This window comes from Heliconius melpomene, chromosome 2 (genome assembly GCF_056956725.1).
Source record: "Heliconius melpomene rosina isolate 202511_hmr_F chromosome 2, ASM5695672v1, whole genome shotgun sequence".
Classification (NCBI taxonomy): Eukaryota; Metazoa; Arthropoda; class Insecta; order Lepidoptera; family Nymphalidae; genus Heliconius; species Heliconius melpomene.
The window spans coordinates 872,046-887,757 of NC_140390.1; the positions used below are offsets into that span (position 1 = coordinate 872,046).

At 36.2% G+C, this 15,712-nt stretch overlaps 1 protein-coding gene across 1 annotated transcript; it reads right to left on the reverse strand.

Annotated features, from left to right (window-relative positions):
- Window positions 1-43: 43 nt before the first annotated feature.
- LOC146540257 (BRCA1-associated protein) lies at window positions 44-15,427 on the reverse strand. The gene is made up of 11 exons (XM_085200753.1): window positions 15,095-15,427; window positions 14,739-14,973; window positions 12,621-12,785; window positions 12,267-12,442; window positions 11,228-11,389; window positions 10,421-10,595; window positions 2,606-2,697; window positions 2,018-2,171; window positions 1,683-1,820; window positions 1,190-1,307; window positions 44-931 (listed from the first exon to the last, which is right to left on the reverse strand). Exons 1-11 carry the CDS (start codon window positions 15,171-15,173, stop codon window positions 779-781), a joined length of 1,647 nt encoding a protein of 548 aa, XP_085056879.1. The 5' UTR covers window positions 15,174-15,427; the 3' UTR covers window positions 44-778.
- Window positions 15,428-15,712: the final 285 nt, after the last annotated feature.

Here is a 15,712-nt window from a genome sequence, read left to right on the forward strand (position 1 = left end):
TTAATTATTATGATTAGTCAGGAAACTGCAATAAAACAGTATAAAACATCTTATTCTTTTATATTTATTTATATCACAGTACTCACAAAGTTTGTAGCTGCTGCATAACAACAATGGAAAAAAAACATACTACTTACATTTTAATAAAAAAAAAATATCAATTTGAGAAAAAAACACATAACATGTTACATAAAATATTTGTAATTTTATATAATCTAGGTATTGTTTAACAGATGCCAGATATTTTATAAAGTAAACCAAAATATGAAAGTGACTGTAAAAAACATTTAATTTTCTAGTTAGCAGGTACCAGTACTCAGAGGACAAAAGCTAAGATCACTATATTATGTCATATTGTACATCCTTACCAATCATTAATCTTTTTTTTTCCACAAATAGCCAGGTAGGCCGAGGGAACTAGGCTCTCTACCTAGTTTTGAAACACTCCGTTCCCATTAAAACATAGAGGTGCCCTCTACCTACCCATGAATGAAAAAAAAAGAAGAAAATCTTTAAGTCCAAGTGTGCTTAGTAATACCACTATCATTTCACACGTTTAATATTAAGAAAAATTCGAGTAACTTATAATCTATCTATTATATTACAGAACGGTTAACGAGTCGTGGCCGCAGTGAAGTTAGCTAGATAGCTGAGATTTTAGGAATGTCATTACTTTTGATTATTTACTTCCCTAGTGCATAATGCTTACTATTAACTTCAAAAAGCGTAACCCCAAGTCAGCCATGACTCCTGAACCATACTGTACATTATATTATTTCTATCGTCGTCGCCTCCTTGGCTTGGCTGGTGGTTGCACGGTGACGCTGGCTGCGGCTATCTCATCTTGAGTGGCGCCCTCTGTCTTCTCTAATTGACCTCGAGCTTCTACGAAGAACATTATGTCTCTGAGCTGATCTTTGAGTTCTGATACCTGGATAAAAATAAGCATAAGTAGTTGCTTTATTTTTAATTTATAACACGTAATAAAAAAAAATATAAGAAAAAACTTACAATGTGAATTATAATTTAAATAAATATAATAAATCTGACATATTTGGTTAATTTTAATATTGAGTGGGATTTTTTACAATTTTTGTAATCTTTATATACGAAATCTGGTTGAATGTAGGGAATCGAACTCAAAACCGTCAGGTTAACAGTAAATCTAATTTAAAGTTTCATATAGTACCTCAGTCTGGAAGGCCTGTTCTCGTTGTTGAGCCCTCTCTTGCCATTGTGCGTGGGACTGCGCCAGTGCCGCCGCTAGGGAGCGTTCTTCTGATAGTTCAGATTGGAGGGATGACAATCTGAATAAAATAACAATATTGAAATAGTGCTATTTAGTGTTTTTCTAAATACCTACTGAAAGTGGAAATATTGTAAAATATAGAATAAGAACAGCCAACGAGCTAACGTATCACACCTAATGTTAAGTGATTACCACTCTTTATTTTTTTTAGAAAAGAGTAAACTGCTTTTGATATGGAATGGTCTTTACAGTGCCATCGGGCGGGGAAAGACGAGGGTAGCTAATAGGAGGGAGGATAATAAAAAAAATATTTTTCTAATAATTATATAAAAATCACAATACAATAACAATAAACAACAAAAAAGGGCACGGACAACTAAGCATGTGGTATAGAACCACTCAAAAAAGAACGCACGCACACGCACAGACTCACTTGGCATTGAGCGTTTGGAGGCGTCGCTCGAGCGCGGCACACTCCCTCTTGGCGGTGGCCGCGCGCGAGCGCTCGTCCGCTGCCTCCGCCTGCGCCACCTCCGCTCGTGACAGCGCTGCAGCGCTTGTTTCTTCTGCTCTGTGGTGTTTTGTATTTATTACATTATTGTTATATCTATATATTATATTTTATATATTTTTAATGATTTCATTTATGATTATTACTACTGTATAATTATTGTGACAATTTATTTTCGTCTAAGAAGTTATGTGGAGGTTTCTGTAGCTTTACTTCAATTTCTGACTGAGACACTGTATGTTAGTGGCGTAACTCACTGCGCCAGGCGGTCCTCGTAGTAGGCTCGCTGAGCGCCCAGCTGCTGCGCCAGCACGTACGAGAACTCGAGCTGCTGGTCCAGCTTGTCGCCCGCCGCCGCCACCAGCTTTCCGTCCGCCTTGTTCTGCACCAGACGGTGCACAAAATTGTCCCCTAACATACACACGGACCGAAATACATTCAATAAAACAGTTATGAAAGAAAATACTTTATCTTGATTTATAAACCGACTAAATTAAACAAATATTAAATATTAAGGTACTCTCTCTGCCTACCCCGCTAGAGATGAATGGATAAACTTCTCGAAGTTAAGTAAATGTTAAGGGAAGTTTGACAAAATACGATTGAGAAAACTACATTTAAGTAGTTTAATCAGTTTCTGAGATTTTCTGAGATTAGCCTGCACAAACACAGATAAAAAGACCATACAACAAACAGGCAAAAACATTAAAATAATTGTTTTGAATTATATTACATTGTCTAATCAATACAATAACTATTTTTTTTATAACTTCCTTGTACAGACACATCAGTGTCTATATATGGAAGTTATTACAGTAACAATTTTACAATAAGAATAGATATACCTGCGTAATCCCATACTCGATTAGAGCCCAGTTGAAGTGCATAAGTGTGATTTGACGCAAGGAAATGTTTAGCCGCGTGTCCTTTTTCATATCTGTAAATAAATACAAAGAATAGATAAACAGAATTATACAATATTAAGATTTTACAATATTATAAATTGCATACATAGTATTTTAACATATAATAAATTCTTTATATAAATTCATGGCTAATCGGCTATTAACCTGACTTTGTAAGTAACTTTTAAATAAAATAAATAATAAAAATAGCTTTATTCTCATAGTTTTCTTAACAAGTTGAGTCGCTGAGACTTCCCAGTAAGTAATCAAGGATACTTGTGTTGGGAATGACTCGCTTCTCCGTTTGATACATTTAAGCTTAGAGAATAGTTAATATATAACAGAAGACAAATAAGGGGGCCGTATACGTGTGTGTGTGTGTGAGTGCGTGTGTGTGAGTATGTGCGTGTGTGTGTGTGTGTGTGTGAGTGTGTGTGTGTGTGTGCGAGCATGAGGTATGAGAGGGTTTTTCGTGCATGTCCTGTTTTATATATTAATAGGTTATATTTATCTGTGCGTTGTGTGTAAAATAGGGAATAATATTACGAAAGTAATGTTTCAGTTTCTATATAAGAAAGTTTATCTAGCCAATTATTCAAAATCTTCTTGCATGAATAGTTTTTCATAGAATATATGCGAAGGAAGCGATTTATTTTATTGTATAAAGTAGCCGATTGGAAACCATATTGTCGTTTTGCGAAACTCGAGCGTACTTTACATATTGGGGCAACACGATCATTTCGTCGTTTCCTTAATTTATTTTTATCAAAATGCATAGTTCCATGACACTTTAAGATTAGGTTTAGAATATAGAGTTTTCGCACAGACAATATACCGCTCATTTTATATAAGACACTTGTTGGAAATCTGTATGACTTAAAGTACATCACCTTAATGAGAGCTCTTTGGGCTCTTTCTAAACTAAGGAAATGGGACTTTGCAGAGCCACCCCAGATCGGGATGCAGTAAGTAATAACAGTCTGCACAAGTGCAATGTAAATTCTCTTCAATAATTCCTTATCCATCACATGCCTGCGTGATTTGAAGACCCGTATTAGTTTTCTGATACGAGTCATCAGGAGTTCAATGTGAGCAGTCCAACACAGCCTTTGGTCCAACATAATCCCAAGGTACTTTGTGCTTATAACTTTCTGCAAGGTGGGACAGTCACAAATGTTAGGAGTAGAGTTGTCTTGTTGACAATTATGAATCTTTAGGGAGAAATCAAGAGTAGGTTGTGTATTTGCATACTTTGTGAAGCATATATAGCTTGTCTTTTGTATGTTTAATGTTAATAAATTATCACACAACCACTTTGAAATTTTTGCTAAACCGGTTTCTGCCTTATTTTTTACGTCTAGCCAAGACTTGCCAGTAAACACGATGGCAGTGTCATCAGCATAGGAAAAAATATTCCCTCCAATGTCCTGAAGCTTACATAGGTCGTTTATGTAAATTAGAAAGAGCGTTGGCCCGAGGACGCTTCCTTGCGGTATACCGTAAGTGACACATTCTTCACTACTTAGGTGTTCTCCAATCCTGACCATTTGCTTTCTATCCCCAAGATAGCTCTTGAATAGACTAAGAGCTTTATCTCTTATACCTATTTGCTCCAGTCGGCGTACAAGTGTGACTACAGAGACCGTGTCGAAAGCCTTTTTTAAGTCTAGGAAGACTGCGAGACATTTGTTACCCTTATCTACTTCTTGAACAATAAGAGATGTAAGTGCTAAAATGGCATCTTGTGTAGAGAGCCCCTTCCTAAAACCGTATTGTGAGCTGGATAAGATATTAAACTTGTTCAGGTATCCCATCAGTCGATTATTCAAGAGTTTTTCCACAATCTTAGAGATAGAAGTCAGAACTGATATAGGCCTATAGTTATTAACGTCGATTTTATCCCCACCCTTAAACACAGGAGTCACTATAGACCGCTTAAGTACTTTAGGGAATATACCCTTTTGAAAGCATAAATTAGCCAGCGAGCAGATCAACGGGACTATAAATGCTCTAGCTATCTTCAAAAATTTGGTTGAAATACCGTCCCAACCCGGGGCGCTGTTTGAATCAAGACCAATTAGTATTCTGTCCACTTCTGTGGGATCGGTGTCAAGCAGAACAAAAGATGATACGGTTGAATATTGGCTCTGTGAAATCACGGATGTGTTTTGAAATTGTTTTGAACTATAGATGACCTCTGCCAAGCTTTGTCCAATACTGACAAAATACTTGTTCACATGATTTACTGACTCTTGTGGAGTGGTTCGTACTGCCAGTAAATTGGTGTTTGTGGTTTTTTCTTGTTTATATTGGGCAATGTAATCAATAGTAGACCATAGTTTTCTTGGCTGTTTAAGATGTTTATTTATTTTGTTTTTATGATATTGTCTTTTTAGTTTATGAATTAAATTTGAACAAAAGTTACGATAACGCTTAAAAGTTATTTTTAAAATTTCATTGTGCAGATTTGTCCTAAGTTTAATTTGCATTAGATTTCTTAACCTAATACAGCGCAGAGCACCTATTGTGATCCACGGCTTTTTAATTCTTTTGTTGGATGAGATGGATACAACACGGGAGTGTTTACTGAGAATAGTTTTTATCATATCAATTAGCGCCACAGCATAACATTCTGGATCGTTGAATATGTTAAGACAAAGTATGTCTGCGGTTATCAGTGAATTGTAAGCATTCTCATAATCAATAATAGTTTTATATTTTAGTAACTTAGATGTCTTCAATCCCTGCGAGATGTGTAGAGTAACCATATTGTGATCCGTCACGGTAGTATTTAAAACCGCAACCAAGGATGAGCTGTGGGAATGAGGAATGGTAATAGGTATGAAATAATGCTTCAAAGTTCATTACAGTAAAGTTTTTACGTATACAAATACACTAGTTTTTGTTTCATTAAAAATAACCAAGTAGTTATGATTTTACAGGCATTTGAAGTTTGCAAAAATTTCAAATGCCGCTAACAGTCCCGCGGCCGGCGGTGACGTCACAGGTCTGGCAGAACTCACTAGTCGCCAACGGTGATAGGAGATCCCGCGCAGTACTTTGTTTGTTTGTTACTCGCTTGTGTTTAGTGTTAATACAATTAATTAAAATGGATGAAGGATTCGAAAAAGGTCAATCGGATAACCTACCTGTAATAAATGGATTTATGGTGGCCGACTATTTATCGGAAAATAGTGATTTCGTCGCCGCAGAAATGCGAGGAGTAAAAATGCGAAGATAAGTTTTTGTCTAACTAATAAGTAATATTATGTCAATTTGGGGTATAGATATAACTATCTTACGTTATTTTATTTTAAATGATTTATTTAAAACTGTAATGTAACCTAACCTAACTAGTTTCATATTGTAGGTAACGTTATTTGCGTTAAAAGTACCAAACTTTTTATTCAAGTTCAAAGTAGTAAGATTGTTTTATAAGTGAAAGTAATATAATAATAATATAAATTCATGCAGTAAGTTGAGCATGCACAATTTTTTTTAATGTAGATTTTTAATATTTTTATATATGTATATCTGAATATTATTTTTATTGTGATTATTGAAGATCGGCAAGAGAGAGTTATGGTCACGATGCGTGCTATTGCGTACGCATAAGTTAAAAGAGTAGGTTATGTATGTATTGCCAAATGTAGATTACAGCGGAACACCGCGCACGTATTAAACTATATTATTGCAGCTTAGAATGCAATGAAAAGAAGCAATAAGTTTATACGTAATCTGCAAAGATTGTGCCGCCAGCAGAGGTGATTGTAAACATACCATGGCTTTTATAATGGACTACATCGTCGAAGCGACGAGTCTTCAACAACTTCAACCAAGTCTTCTTTTTCTTGGCATTAATCCCGGCGCATGTTGCCAGGGTCTGCCTTCCTGCTTAACCTACTCCGCTTTACACGATCTATAACGTCCTGTGGTTCGACCATTGGCACTCATGTCCTGCATCACGACATCCAAACACCGCATTCTTGGGCGTTTGGAAGTCTAGCTCCAGGGGCAGGGCAGACATAGCAAGCAGACATAGCATCCGACATAGTTCCTACACCGGCGCGCAACGTTGCCATACCATCTTAGGCCACGCTCTTGGAGCTTATCCGCTACGTCATGGACCCCAAGACTACCTCGAATGCGTCAGACCGCAGCATCTTCATTTCCGTGACGTGAAGCTCCTCAGCGTGCCGAGATAGTGCTGGCCAACATTCGCTGCCGTATAATAGAACCAGTCAGATGATGCTCTTATATATCAGCCCGTTGAGCTTGGGTGGTATTCTGCGGTCGCAGACCAGACCAATAACCTCCCACCATTAGGCCCAGACAGCGTTTATCCAGCCATGGACATCGTGATCGATGCCTCCAGACTCATGCATAACGTATCCAAGGTACTTGAAACTTTTCCAACTTAACGACTGGCTCAGGACCTATAAGGACAGTGCTCGAGTCCGGGATCCCTCAGGCTATGTATTCGGTCTTCGACACATTTTGTTTAAGACCGCCGTTCTCAAGCGCTCCCTTCCAGAGGTTCACTTTACGCTCCAGTATTAGTTGCTTCTCTTCAATGAGTGTAATGTCATCGGCATACATCATCAGCCATGGAGGCTGGTCCTGGATGTGAGCCGTGACAGTACACTACAATAAATAAGAATGAACTAAAAGCCGAGCCTTGGTGAACCCCCTACTGTGATCTAAAAGGTTTGGTGTCGCCAACAGCATTCCTAACCATCGCGAATAGCAAAGCGGGATCGTGGTACATATCTCTGATAATCTCAATATAGACCTCAGGGATCCCTTTGGATCGCAATGCCCTCCAAATACATTAACGAGGCACACAGTTAAAGGCCTTCTGCAAATCTAAAAAGGCCGCAAATCTAATGCAGAGCTCTTCTTTTTTTTCCTGTATGCCTCCATCAAAGTTCTGAGTAGTCTCTCCTTTAAAGTACTGATTAAGTTTGTGGTAACGCCCAAGCCAAGCCAAGTGTTGTTGGAAAAAATTCAAGCTTTCTAGTATCGATACTACAATAAAAATAATCAAAGCTAAAGATTTTGCTACAACACGTCATGAAACCGAGTAAGATAGAACTGTTTTATGACAAAGTACTATCAAAACTTCATATACAATGCTCGCTATTACATTATGTATGTGAAAAAAAAAATTTAAAAATATATCTATATATTATTTATTAAACGAAACTAAATTTGTGGTGGAACGCCAGCTAAAGAAGAGCGTGAACTGCGAGTGAACGAAGACGAACTGAGCGAGCGAGTTTTGCAAGACCTGTGACGTCACGCGAGACGGTTACGGCCCGAGGGAATCTCGCGTCGCGCGCTTACTTTAAAGGACAATATCTCAGAAACTAATAGACGTATCAAAATAATTCTTTCACAAGTATTTTTTGTTTTTAAAAGACAATACGATGAGCTAGAATTTAAAATTAGTGATTATTCTCCATTGTCGATTTTAAGCATCACATGGTCGAGGCAGCTGTCATCTCTCGTTGGTAACATATGACCGGGCATGAGTCCATGTGTGGAGAGGATGTTAAGATAATTTAACCTATTGTTGCGTTCCCAAGATTTTTCTCTTGGTGTCGATATCAGATCTATGTTTATATCCCCAAGAATAAAAACATTATTACACTTAGTAATACCGCTCAGGTAGTTATTAAGGGATAAAATAAAATTGTCGGCATGTATAAATGACGGAGATCTATAAAGACCCAGTATAACATAGTTTGCAAATTTAATTTCAAGTCCTGTAGCTTCATATAAACTTAGTTCACTTACTTCAGAATTAATATTATTCCTAATATAAACAATTACACCATCGTTCTGGTTTAGTAGATTAATTGTTTGGAAAGATGAATAATTATCAAGAATGGGAACTGATTTCGCTGTTTGTAATCTACATTCAGTTAAAATTATTATATCTGGGTCATTTGGTAGTAGCGTCAAATTAATCAGTAAGTCATCAAAATTTTTTGTTGTACTCCTTATATTTTGTGTGACAATTGTAGTTAATTTTAAATTAGTTTTACTAAGGAAATTGGGTAAGCTTTCTATTTTGAACTTTTTTGATTTTACTAGATCTCGCGCCAGGAAGAATAGACGGGAGCCTTTTGCAGTTAGTTGCTCTGATATAAACACGGGCACATCTTCGTTTTTAGTAAAACCTAGATGTTTTGCTTGTAATTTACATTTATTTTTTATATTAAAATCCTTAACCTTTCTAAGCAAATTTGTTCTCATTAGTGTAGAGGAGAGTTCAACCACTATTGGGGGACTTTTCTCAGAGTCTTTTCTGCTTCGTAATCTGAAGATATCCGTAATGTCTCGCGTATTCAAGTCTATCATTAAGGTACTACCTAGGCTCGCAACCATATTAACTAAATCTTCTTGATTTTCGTGTAGTTTTCGTGGAACATTTTTTATTTCGATACAAGATTTTCGTGTGTATCTTTGCAAGTCTTCAATTCTATCCTCTAGTACGATTATATGTTGACGATCCAGCTTTGTTTGGAGTTCGAGGCGCTCAATTTTCTTACAAAATTCTTCGTTTTGAGACGTGAGTAACGACATTTGTGTTTCAATTTTAGTGTTAGTTTCTTGAATGCTTTTTAACTTGGTAGTTATTTCGTCAAAAACTATCTTTTGTGCACTGATGAGCGATGTAAGGGATTTTAATTCATCCTTAAGGCAAGAATATTCTGAAGGTGGCGAGTCCTGTTTTCTAAGGCGTTTATTACGATGAAAAACATATGGAGGGGATGTTTCAGTTTTTTTACCAAGTAATTCAGAGTCAGATCCATAGTTGACGACATCCATAGTAGCACTTTGGTGCAATTTTGACCCAGGAGCTTCATTCTTTGGCGGAGTACGTCGCACTGACATTTTTCAATTGTATATATTAAAAGGTGGATGGTAAGTTAGATGTTCGTTAGACGTATTTGTAAGATCGCGTCATAATATAATGTGTTCTCACTCACCAACCCCCGAGAGTGGCTCCTTATATCCGATTATGCTACGTGCGAGTAGTGCAGTCAGATGACCTTGTCACCGGTCGATGCAAAAGTGAAAGGCGCGTTAGTAAACCAGTTGTGCGAGACACCGGCGGCTATGGTAACTCTCGTAAGCGAAGGGTCGTAAACACTGGTCACGGCAAAATAATTATCGTGGACACGTCCAAACTCAACGGTAGCCAGGCGAAGAAGGGAGAAATTATTAATTAAATTATTAATTTAATTAAATAATGAATATTATAAGTTTTACTATACAAAACATATTACTACATTAATATTTTTGTGCCACCTAAAAAGTCTCCTAGGTGTCTATATAACCTTTGTCCTTTCCACCATGTTAGTCTACAGATTGTCTATGTTCTGACATTACAAAAATTATAGCAATATTTTGTTTTAGGTTATGTTTCAAATAAGCAAGCAAAAAAGTTCTTATGTTATTTAGTTTTTAATTAGAAAATATTAAGCAGTATCATAACACGAGTAGCATACAGAATTATAGCATAAAATTATGACATTTAATTATTTGGTCTTTTAACTGAATAAATATTGAAGAAGACGCAAGAGAATTGTTTGCAAGACAAACTGTGAAAACAGCTTTGAGCATTGATAAAGAAAAATTAAAATGTATCTCTTAATGAACATTGATTTAATATTTTTTTAATAAATATAGCAAAAAACAATTTTATTTGAAAGATATCAACTGTGGACTGTTTTTACATAATACCTGCCACAGCCCACGTGTCCGCATATGAGGCATATCCATAGCGAGCCCGCCTCCAGCCCCTCCGCCGCGCCCGCGCCTTCTAGCCACAGCGCCCCGCCCTCACCACCCTCGCCTTCACCATCGCCCACCCTTTCACCATCGCCCTCTCGCACACCGCCGCCCTCGCCTTCGCCCTCTGTATATGTTAAAAACAGTAATTGCAGTTATTTTAGTAATTGCATTAGTTGTAAACATTTTGAATATGAAATAATTTATATTACGTATGTGTATAAAAAAAACAACAACATGGATGTAATTATAATATATAGTATAGTTCTTTTTTTAATACTATTGATTAAATTTATCAATAAATATAATCAATCAGAAATTATAACATATTAAGAGAATAAGAGAATTAGATAAGTAGGCACACAGAAAAGTATATTAGAGTAAGTCAAAGTATAGTATATTAAGTTTCTCGCCCCAACATTTTGAAATGATATTTTCTAATTGTAAAGTAGTAGAATTTTTTTTTAATTTATTTTTAGCTTCATGCTGTATTCCGTACATAGCAGGCAAGCAGAAGGAACCCAGTATTAAGACATTCCATTACGCACGCACGTACTGCGTGCCGAGTACGCACCCTCAAAAAAAAATCAAAAATACTTTATTGCACAAAGATACATAAAGATACATGAGAATTATAGTATTTTAACATAGCGCAAGGGCGGCCTTATCACTGTAAGTGATCTCTTACAGGCAACCTTTTATTTCCAAAAACTAATAGTAGGAGATCATAGTTGGCGGACGCTGCACAAAAATATTTACCCTCGTCACACTGCGTGCAGCAAGCGCGCGCGCGGGGCTCGGGCGTCTGCGCAGCGCGGCACACGGGGCACCGCGCGTCGCGCCAGCGCACCAGGCACTCCGCGTGGAACGCGTGCGCGCACTGCACGCTCAGCACGCCCGCCACGCTCTCGTCCATGCGCTCTGTGCACCACAGTAAATACTATTATATCTAGTACAGCACAGTCAGCCTAACCGCGACCGCCCTAAACTTAGCTATTGACGATTTTAAGATCGTACTTACTTTTGATTACATATTTCCCTACATATTGTAAACAATGTGCAGAAGTTTAAAACAACCTAAGCTCATAGCGGTCATGGCTCGCTGACATTACTATACTATATTGTAAAATTAAATAGAGGCAGATCATTCTTCATTCAACTAGACCATTGTTAGAACTTTTGAACTATTATCTATATACTATACTAGCGGCCCGCTCGCGGTTTCACCCACGTGAATTATGTTATTATTAATTTCTGTCTCCATGGCTTCGTCCTAGTGACGTCTATGCAAAATTTGAGACTCCTAGCATTTGTAGTAACGAAGTTTCATACAAACTTTCGACCCCAAAAAAAACCCCTTAGAAGTCGAATATTGCAAATTCCCGTCTTAGCGAGCACCTACGTCCTATAAGTAACTTCTATGCAAAATTTGAGATTCCTAGCATATGTAGTTTCTGAGATTTCGTGATTAGTGAGTGACCTTTCGATTTTATATATATAGATAAAGGTAATAATTATTTAGTAGATATGAATATTTTAATAAATATTCCTGTTCAAGCGGTCGAAGCCTTACATAAAATTGTCAGTAATGTCAGTCTTATAAGAAAATATAGTTGGTCCATTAGAACATTCTACTAATAACCAACTAACTCAATATTTATTTTTTTAAAATAAAATATTTTTAATTTTATAATTAAGCAATAAAGTTCTTACAATCATTAGTTTCCCAAGAGAACATTATTTATCAAAACACTTCAGTAATAGTAGTATATCAAAAAATGAATAAAAACAACCTTACCCAAACAAACAGGGCAAGTGGGTAATTCAGTATGAGACGCCGGCGGCCCGCCGTGCCTCGCCCATTCCACTCTGGACACCCACGCCATGTGGCATAGCGCGTTGGGCTCTAAACTACTGTATGGCACTCCAGAGAATGCCGAGTGGAATTCCTGAGCCGCTTTGAATGTACGGAAACTGTGGAAATATGTATAATAGCATAAATAGACTATGGTAGCAATTTTGACATAAACATCAGACATTAATATATGTATTGTTTACACTTGTACAGACTTTTTGTGTTTGAGTAATTAGTATGGAAAGCTGTTTACATGCAAACCGATAATAATTTTGTTTTAACACTATAAGTACTTACGTCAATAATGCCATATAATGATCTGGGGACCCATCTCTCAAGACTCTGACATGTGAAATATCATCTTGACAAGCCGCTGCAAATGCCAGGAGATCTGCTGCACCTAAAGCCCCGGGAACTGATAGGAGGCATAGTGTTTTAGCATCTTCTGTCTCTTTTAATTCACTGAAATTGAATATACAAAGATATAAAAAGTTTAAAAGTATAGCCATAATTAAAGAATTTAAAGATATTTTGATGAAGGTCGAATTTTCTCCTTGTTGGAATTAGGTGAATTTGTGAGACTAACTACACACACCGGCATAATTAGAGGAACACAAACAAAAAAGGATTTTTTTTTACAATTCTGCTCTCCTATAATATAACATTTTGAGACATGTTGACATTTTTCAATAATGCAACAGAAATTATACCCTTTTAAGTGTTTGTTGACAGTCAGCGCTTTTAAGTGCTTTTCGATAAGAAGTTTGTTTATGCAGTCAATGGTGACCCTAACTCATTATGTTGTTGTTGTTTGGAGATTTAACATTGTATTGCATACAAAATGAGTGATTTACCTGCAACCGAAGTCGCCAGAGCTGTGACATTGATAGAAGGTGACACATACCATTCAGTGAGTCAAATGTTGGGTGTATCAGTATCTGTGATCCACAGTAATGTGAAACGATACAGACAGACAGGATCTTATGTGCGGAGGCGGGGACAAGGCAGAAATCGTGCAACCAGTGCCGTAGACGAACGTTTTATAAGGGTGCAAACTTTGAGAAATCGTCGTCAAACAGCTGTTCAGACCCGAAATCTCTTGGAAGAAGTGCGTACCGTGCGTGTAAGTGAACGAATGATAAGAAGAAGGCATAATGAAGTTGGTTTAAAGTCATACATACCAGCCAAAGCGCCTAAACTTGAGGTAAATCAACGAGTTGCAAGATTATTGTTCGCTCGTCAGCACCAACATTGGTCAGATGAATGGAGTCGTGTTTTATTCTCTGACGAAAGCCGGTTTTATGTGAATTTCATCGATGGACGGGAAGGGATGTGGAGGTCCGCACCGCTTTGGTCATAATTGATGGCGGTTCTCTTACTGCACACAGATACATAACCGATATCTTGGAACCTCATGTAATGCCTTTTGCCCCATTTATAGGCCCAGATTTTATATTTATGCACGATAACGGCCCCACACTGCTCGCATAGTTTGTGATTACATTAATGAAGTCGGAATTACCCAAATGGACTGGCCAGCAAGATCTCCAGACATGAATCCGATAGAGCATGTCTGGGACATGATTGGACGAAGACTACAGAAGAAAATTCCATCCCCCAGGAATAATGAAGAGTTAAAATTGGCGCTGATTAAAGGGTGGGGCAACTTGACCCAGGAAATGATTAAAAATGTCATTATGAGCATGGGCAAACGTATTCAAGCTCTATTAACTGCTCGCGGAAGCAAAACAAGATATTAATAATGATTGTTAATAACCTTTGCAAAGAAAATTTGATTTTAAAAAATTATCGTAAAATTCTAAATTTCTCAAATTAGTTTTTTTGTCTGTATTTTTATAAATAAATAATGTTCAACCCTATTTTCTGTTGTCTCATATTCATTTTGAATAACAAAACTTAAATGAACTGAAAAATATACACGAAAATGTAGTAATTAAAAAAATATATGCTTTTTTTGTGTGTTCCTCTAATTTTGCCGGTGTGTGTACTAATTAGTGTAATGTGCACAAATGTTTCAATACTTAGAATCTAATGAAATCTATTTAAAATATCTATTTATCTTGGATATTTTGATTATTTATCTTAAATATTATATTTTTTAATTAGATGTCATGAAATTTAATACCCCTCCCCACTCCTTGTCACACAATGTCACAATGTAGCAGCAGGGAAGGAACACCCTGTATTTACACTATGTTCCTCTACCACCCTAGGTTTAATTTATTCAGATTTTTTTTCTATTTCATTTTTCTTTTCTTCCTAGATAAAATGCAATATTGGGCTACCTAGCAAACCACATAATGGATAAATAAAAAATAATAATTAAATCAGAAAATAAAAATTATCATTAAAAATTATCATAAAAAATTAAATTAAAAAAAAATCAAGGATTACTTTTCTTTATATAAATGTAAAATCCCCTTTGTCACTTCCACTAATGGATTTCCACAGAAGAAGCTGATGGTTTCCCGTTCCTCTGACACTCTGTCAGGGGGTGACCTCCGAGAGCTTGTGGGTAGAATGCCAGTTTCTGAGTTAGGCCCTGTGAGCACACTTGCATATGTCTCCACTGTAATTGTCTTAGATTCGCGGGCGCCTCGATCCTTTTTCTTTTGTTCTTTAGCTTGTTCTGGGTGACACATTAATAAATTTAATAACATTTTTATTTGAAAATAGAGAGAGAGCATATATATGATTAAAAAAAAACTGTGAGGTACACAAAGAAGAATAGAATTAATGGAATATTTTACCTGTTTCTGCTGCATTATCACCCATTTCGGGCAATTCCTCGTCAACTTCTATCCGTAACACGCAAAGAGATACAGACATTTACAAAAACAAATTAAAAATTCACAACAAAGAAAACAGCTGTCAGTGCATAAGGCTTATCTTATGTAAATCTCGAAAATATAACTATTATTATTATTTTACTTATAATCGAACAATGCACTATTTTTAATAATTTAGAACACAAGTAATTTATATAAAGAAGATCAAAATTCTTATATTAAATACAAAATAAATTGAAAATTAAAATGTTATTTGCTATAGACGCTGCTAAGTGTTTACACTTTACAATTATCAAAACTACAATAATGCATGGCAAAATTTAAAAACCACATTTATTTTACAAGCCTTCTTTTAAACTGTTCCTTTTCAATTAAGTAGTATAATACTACATGACAACTTGCTTTTGTATAAAAAATATGACAAGTTGGAAAATATACAAAATAGATTTATATGATATTTTTTTAACCTTGTATAGAATATTATGTTTTATTAAATTTTTAATATATTTGGTATAATTTTGATTGTATTATATAGAAAACAAAATAATTGAAATTAAATTATTTTACAATTATAATCTA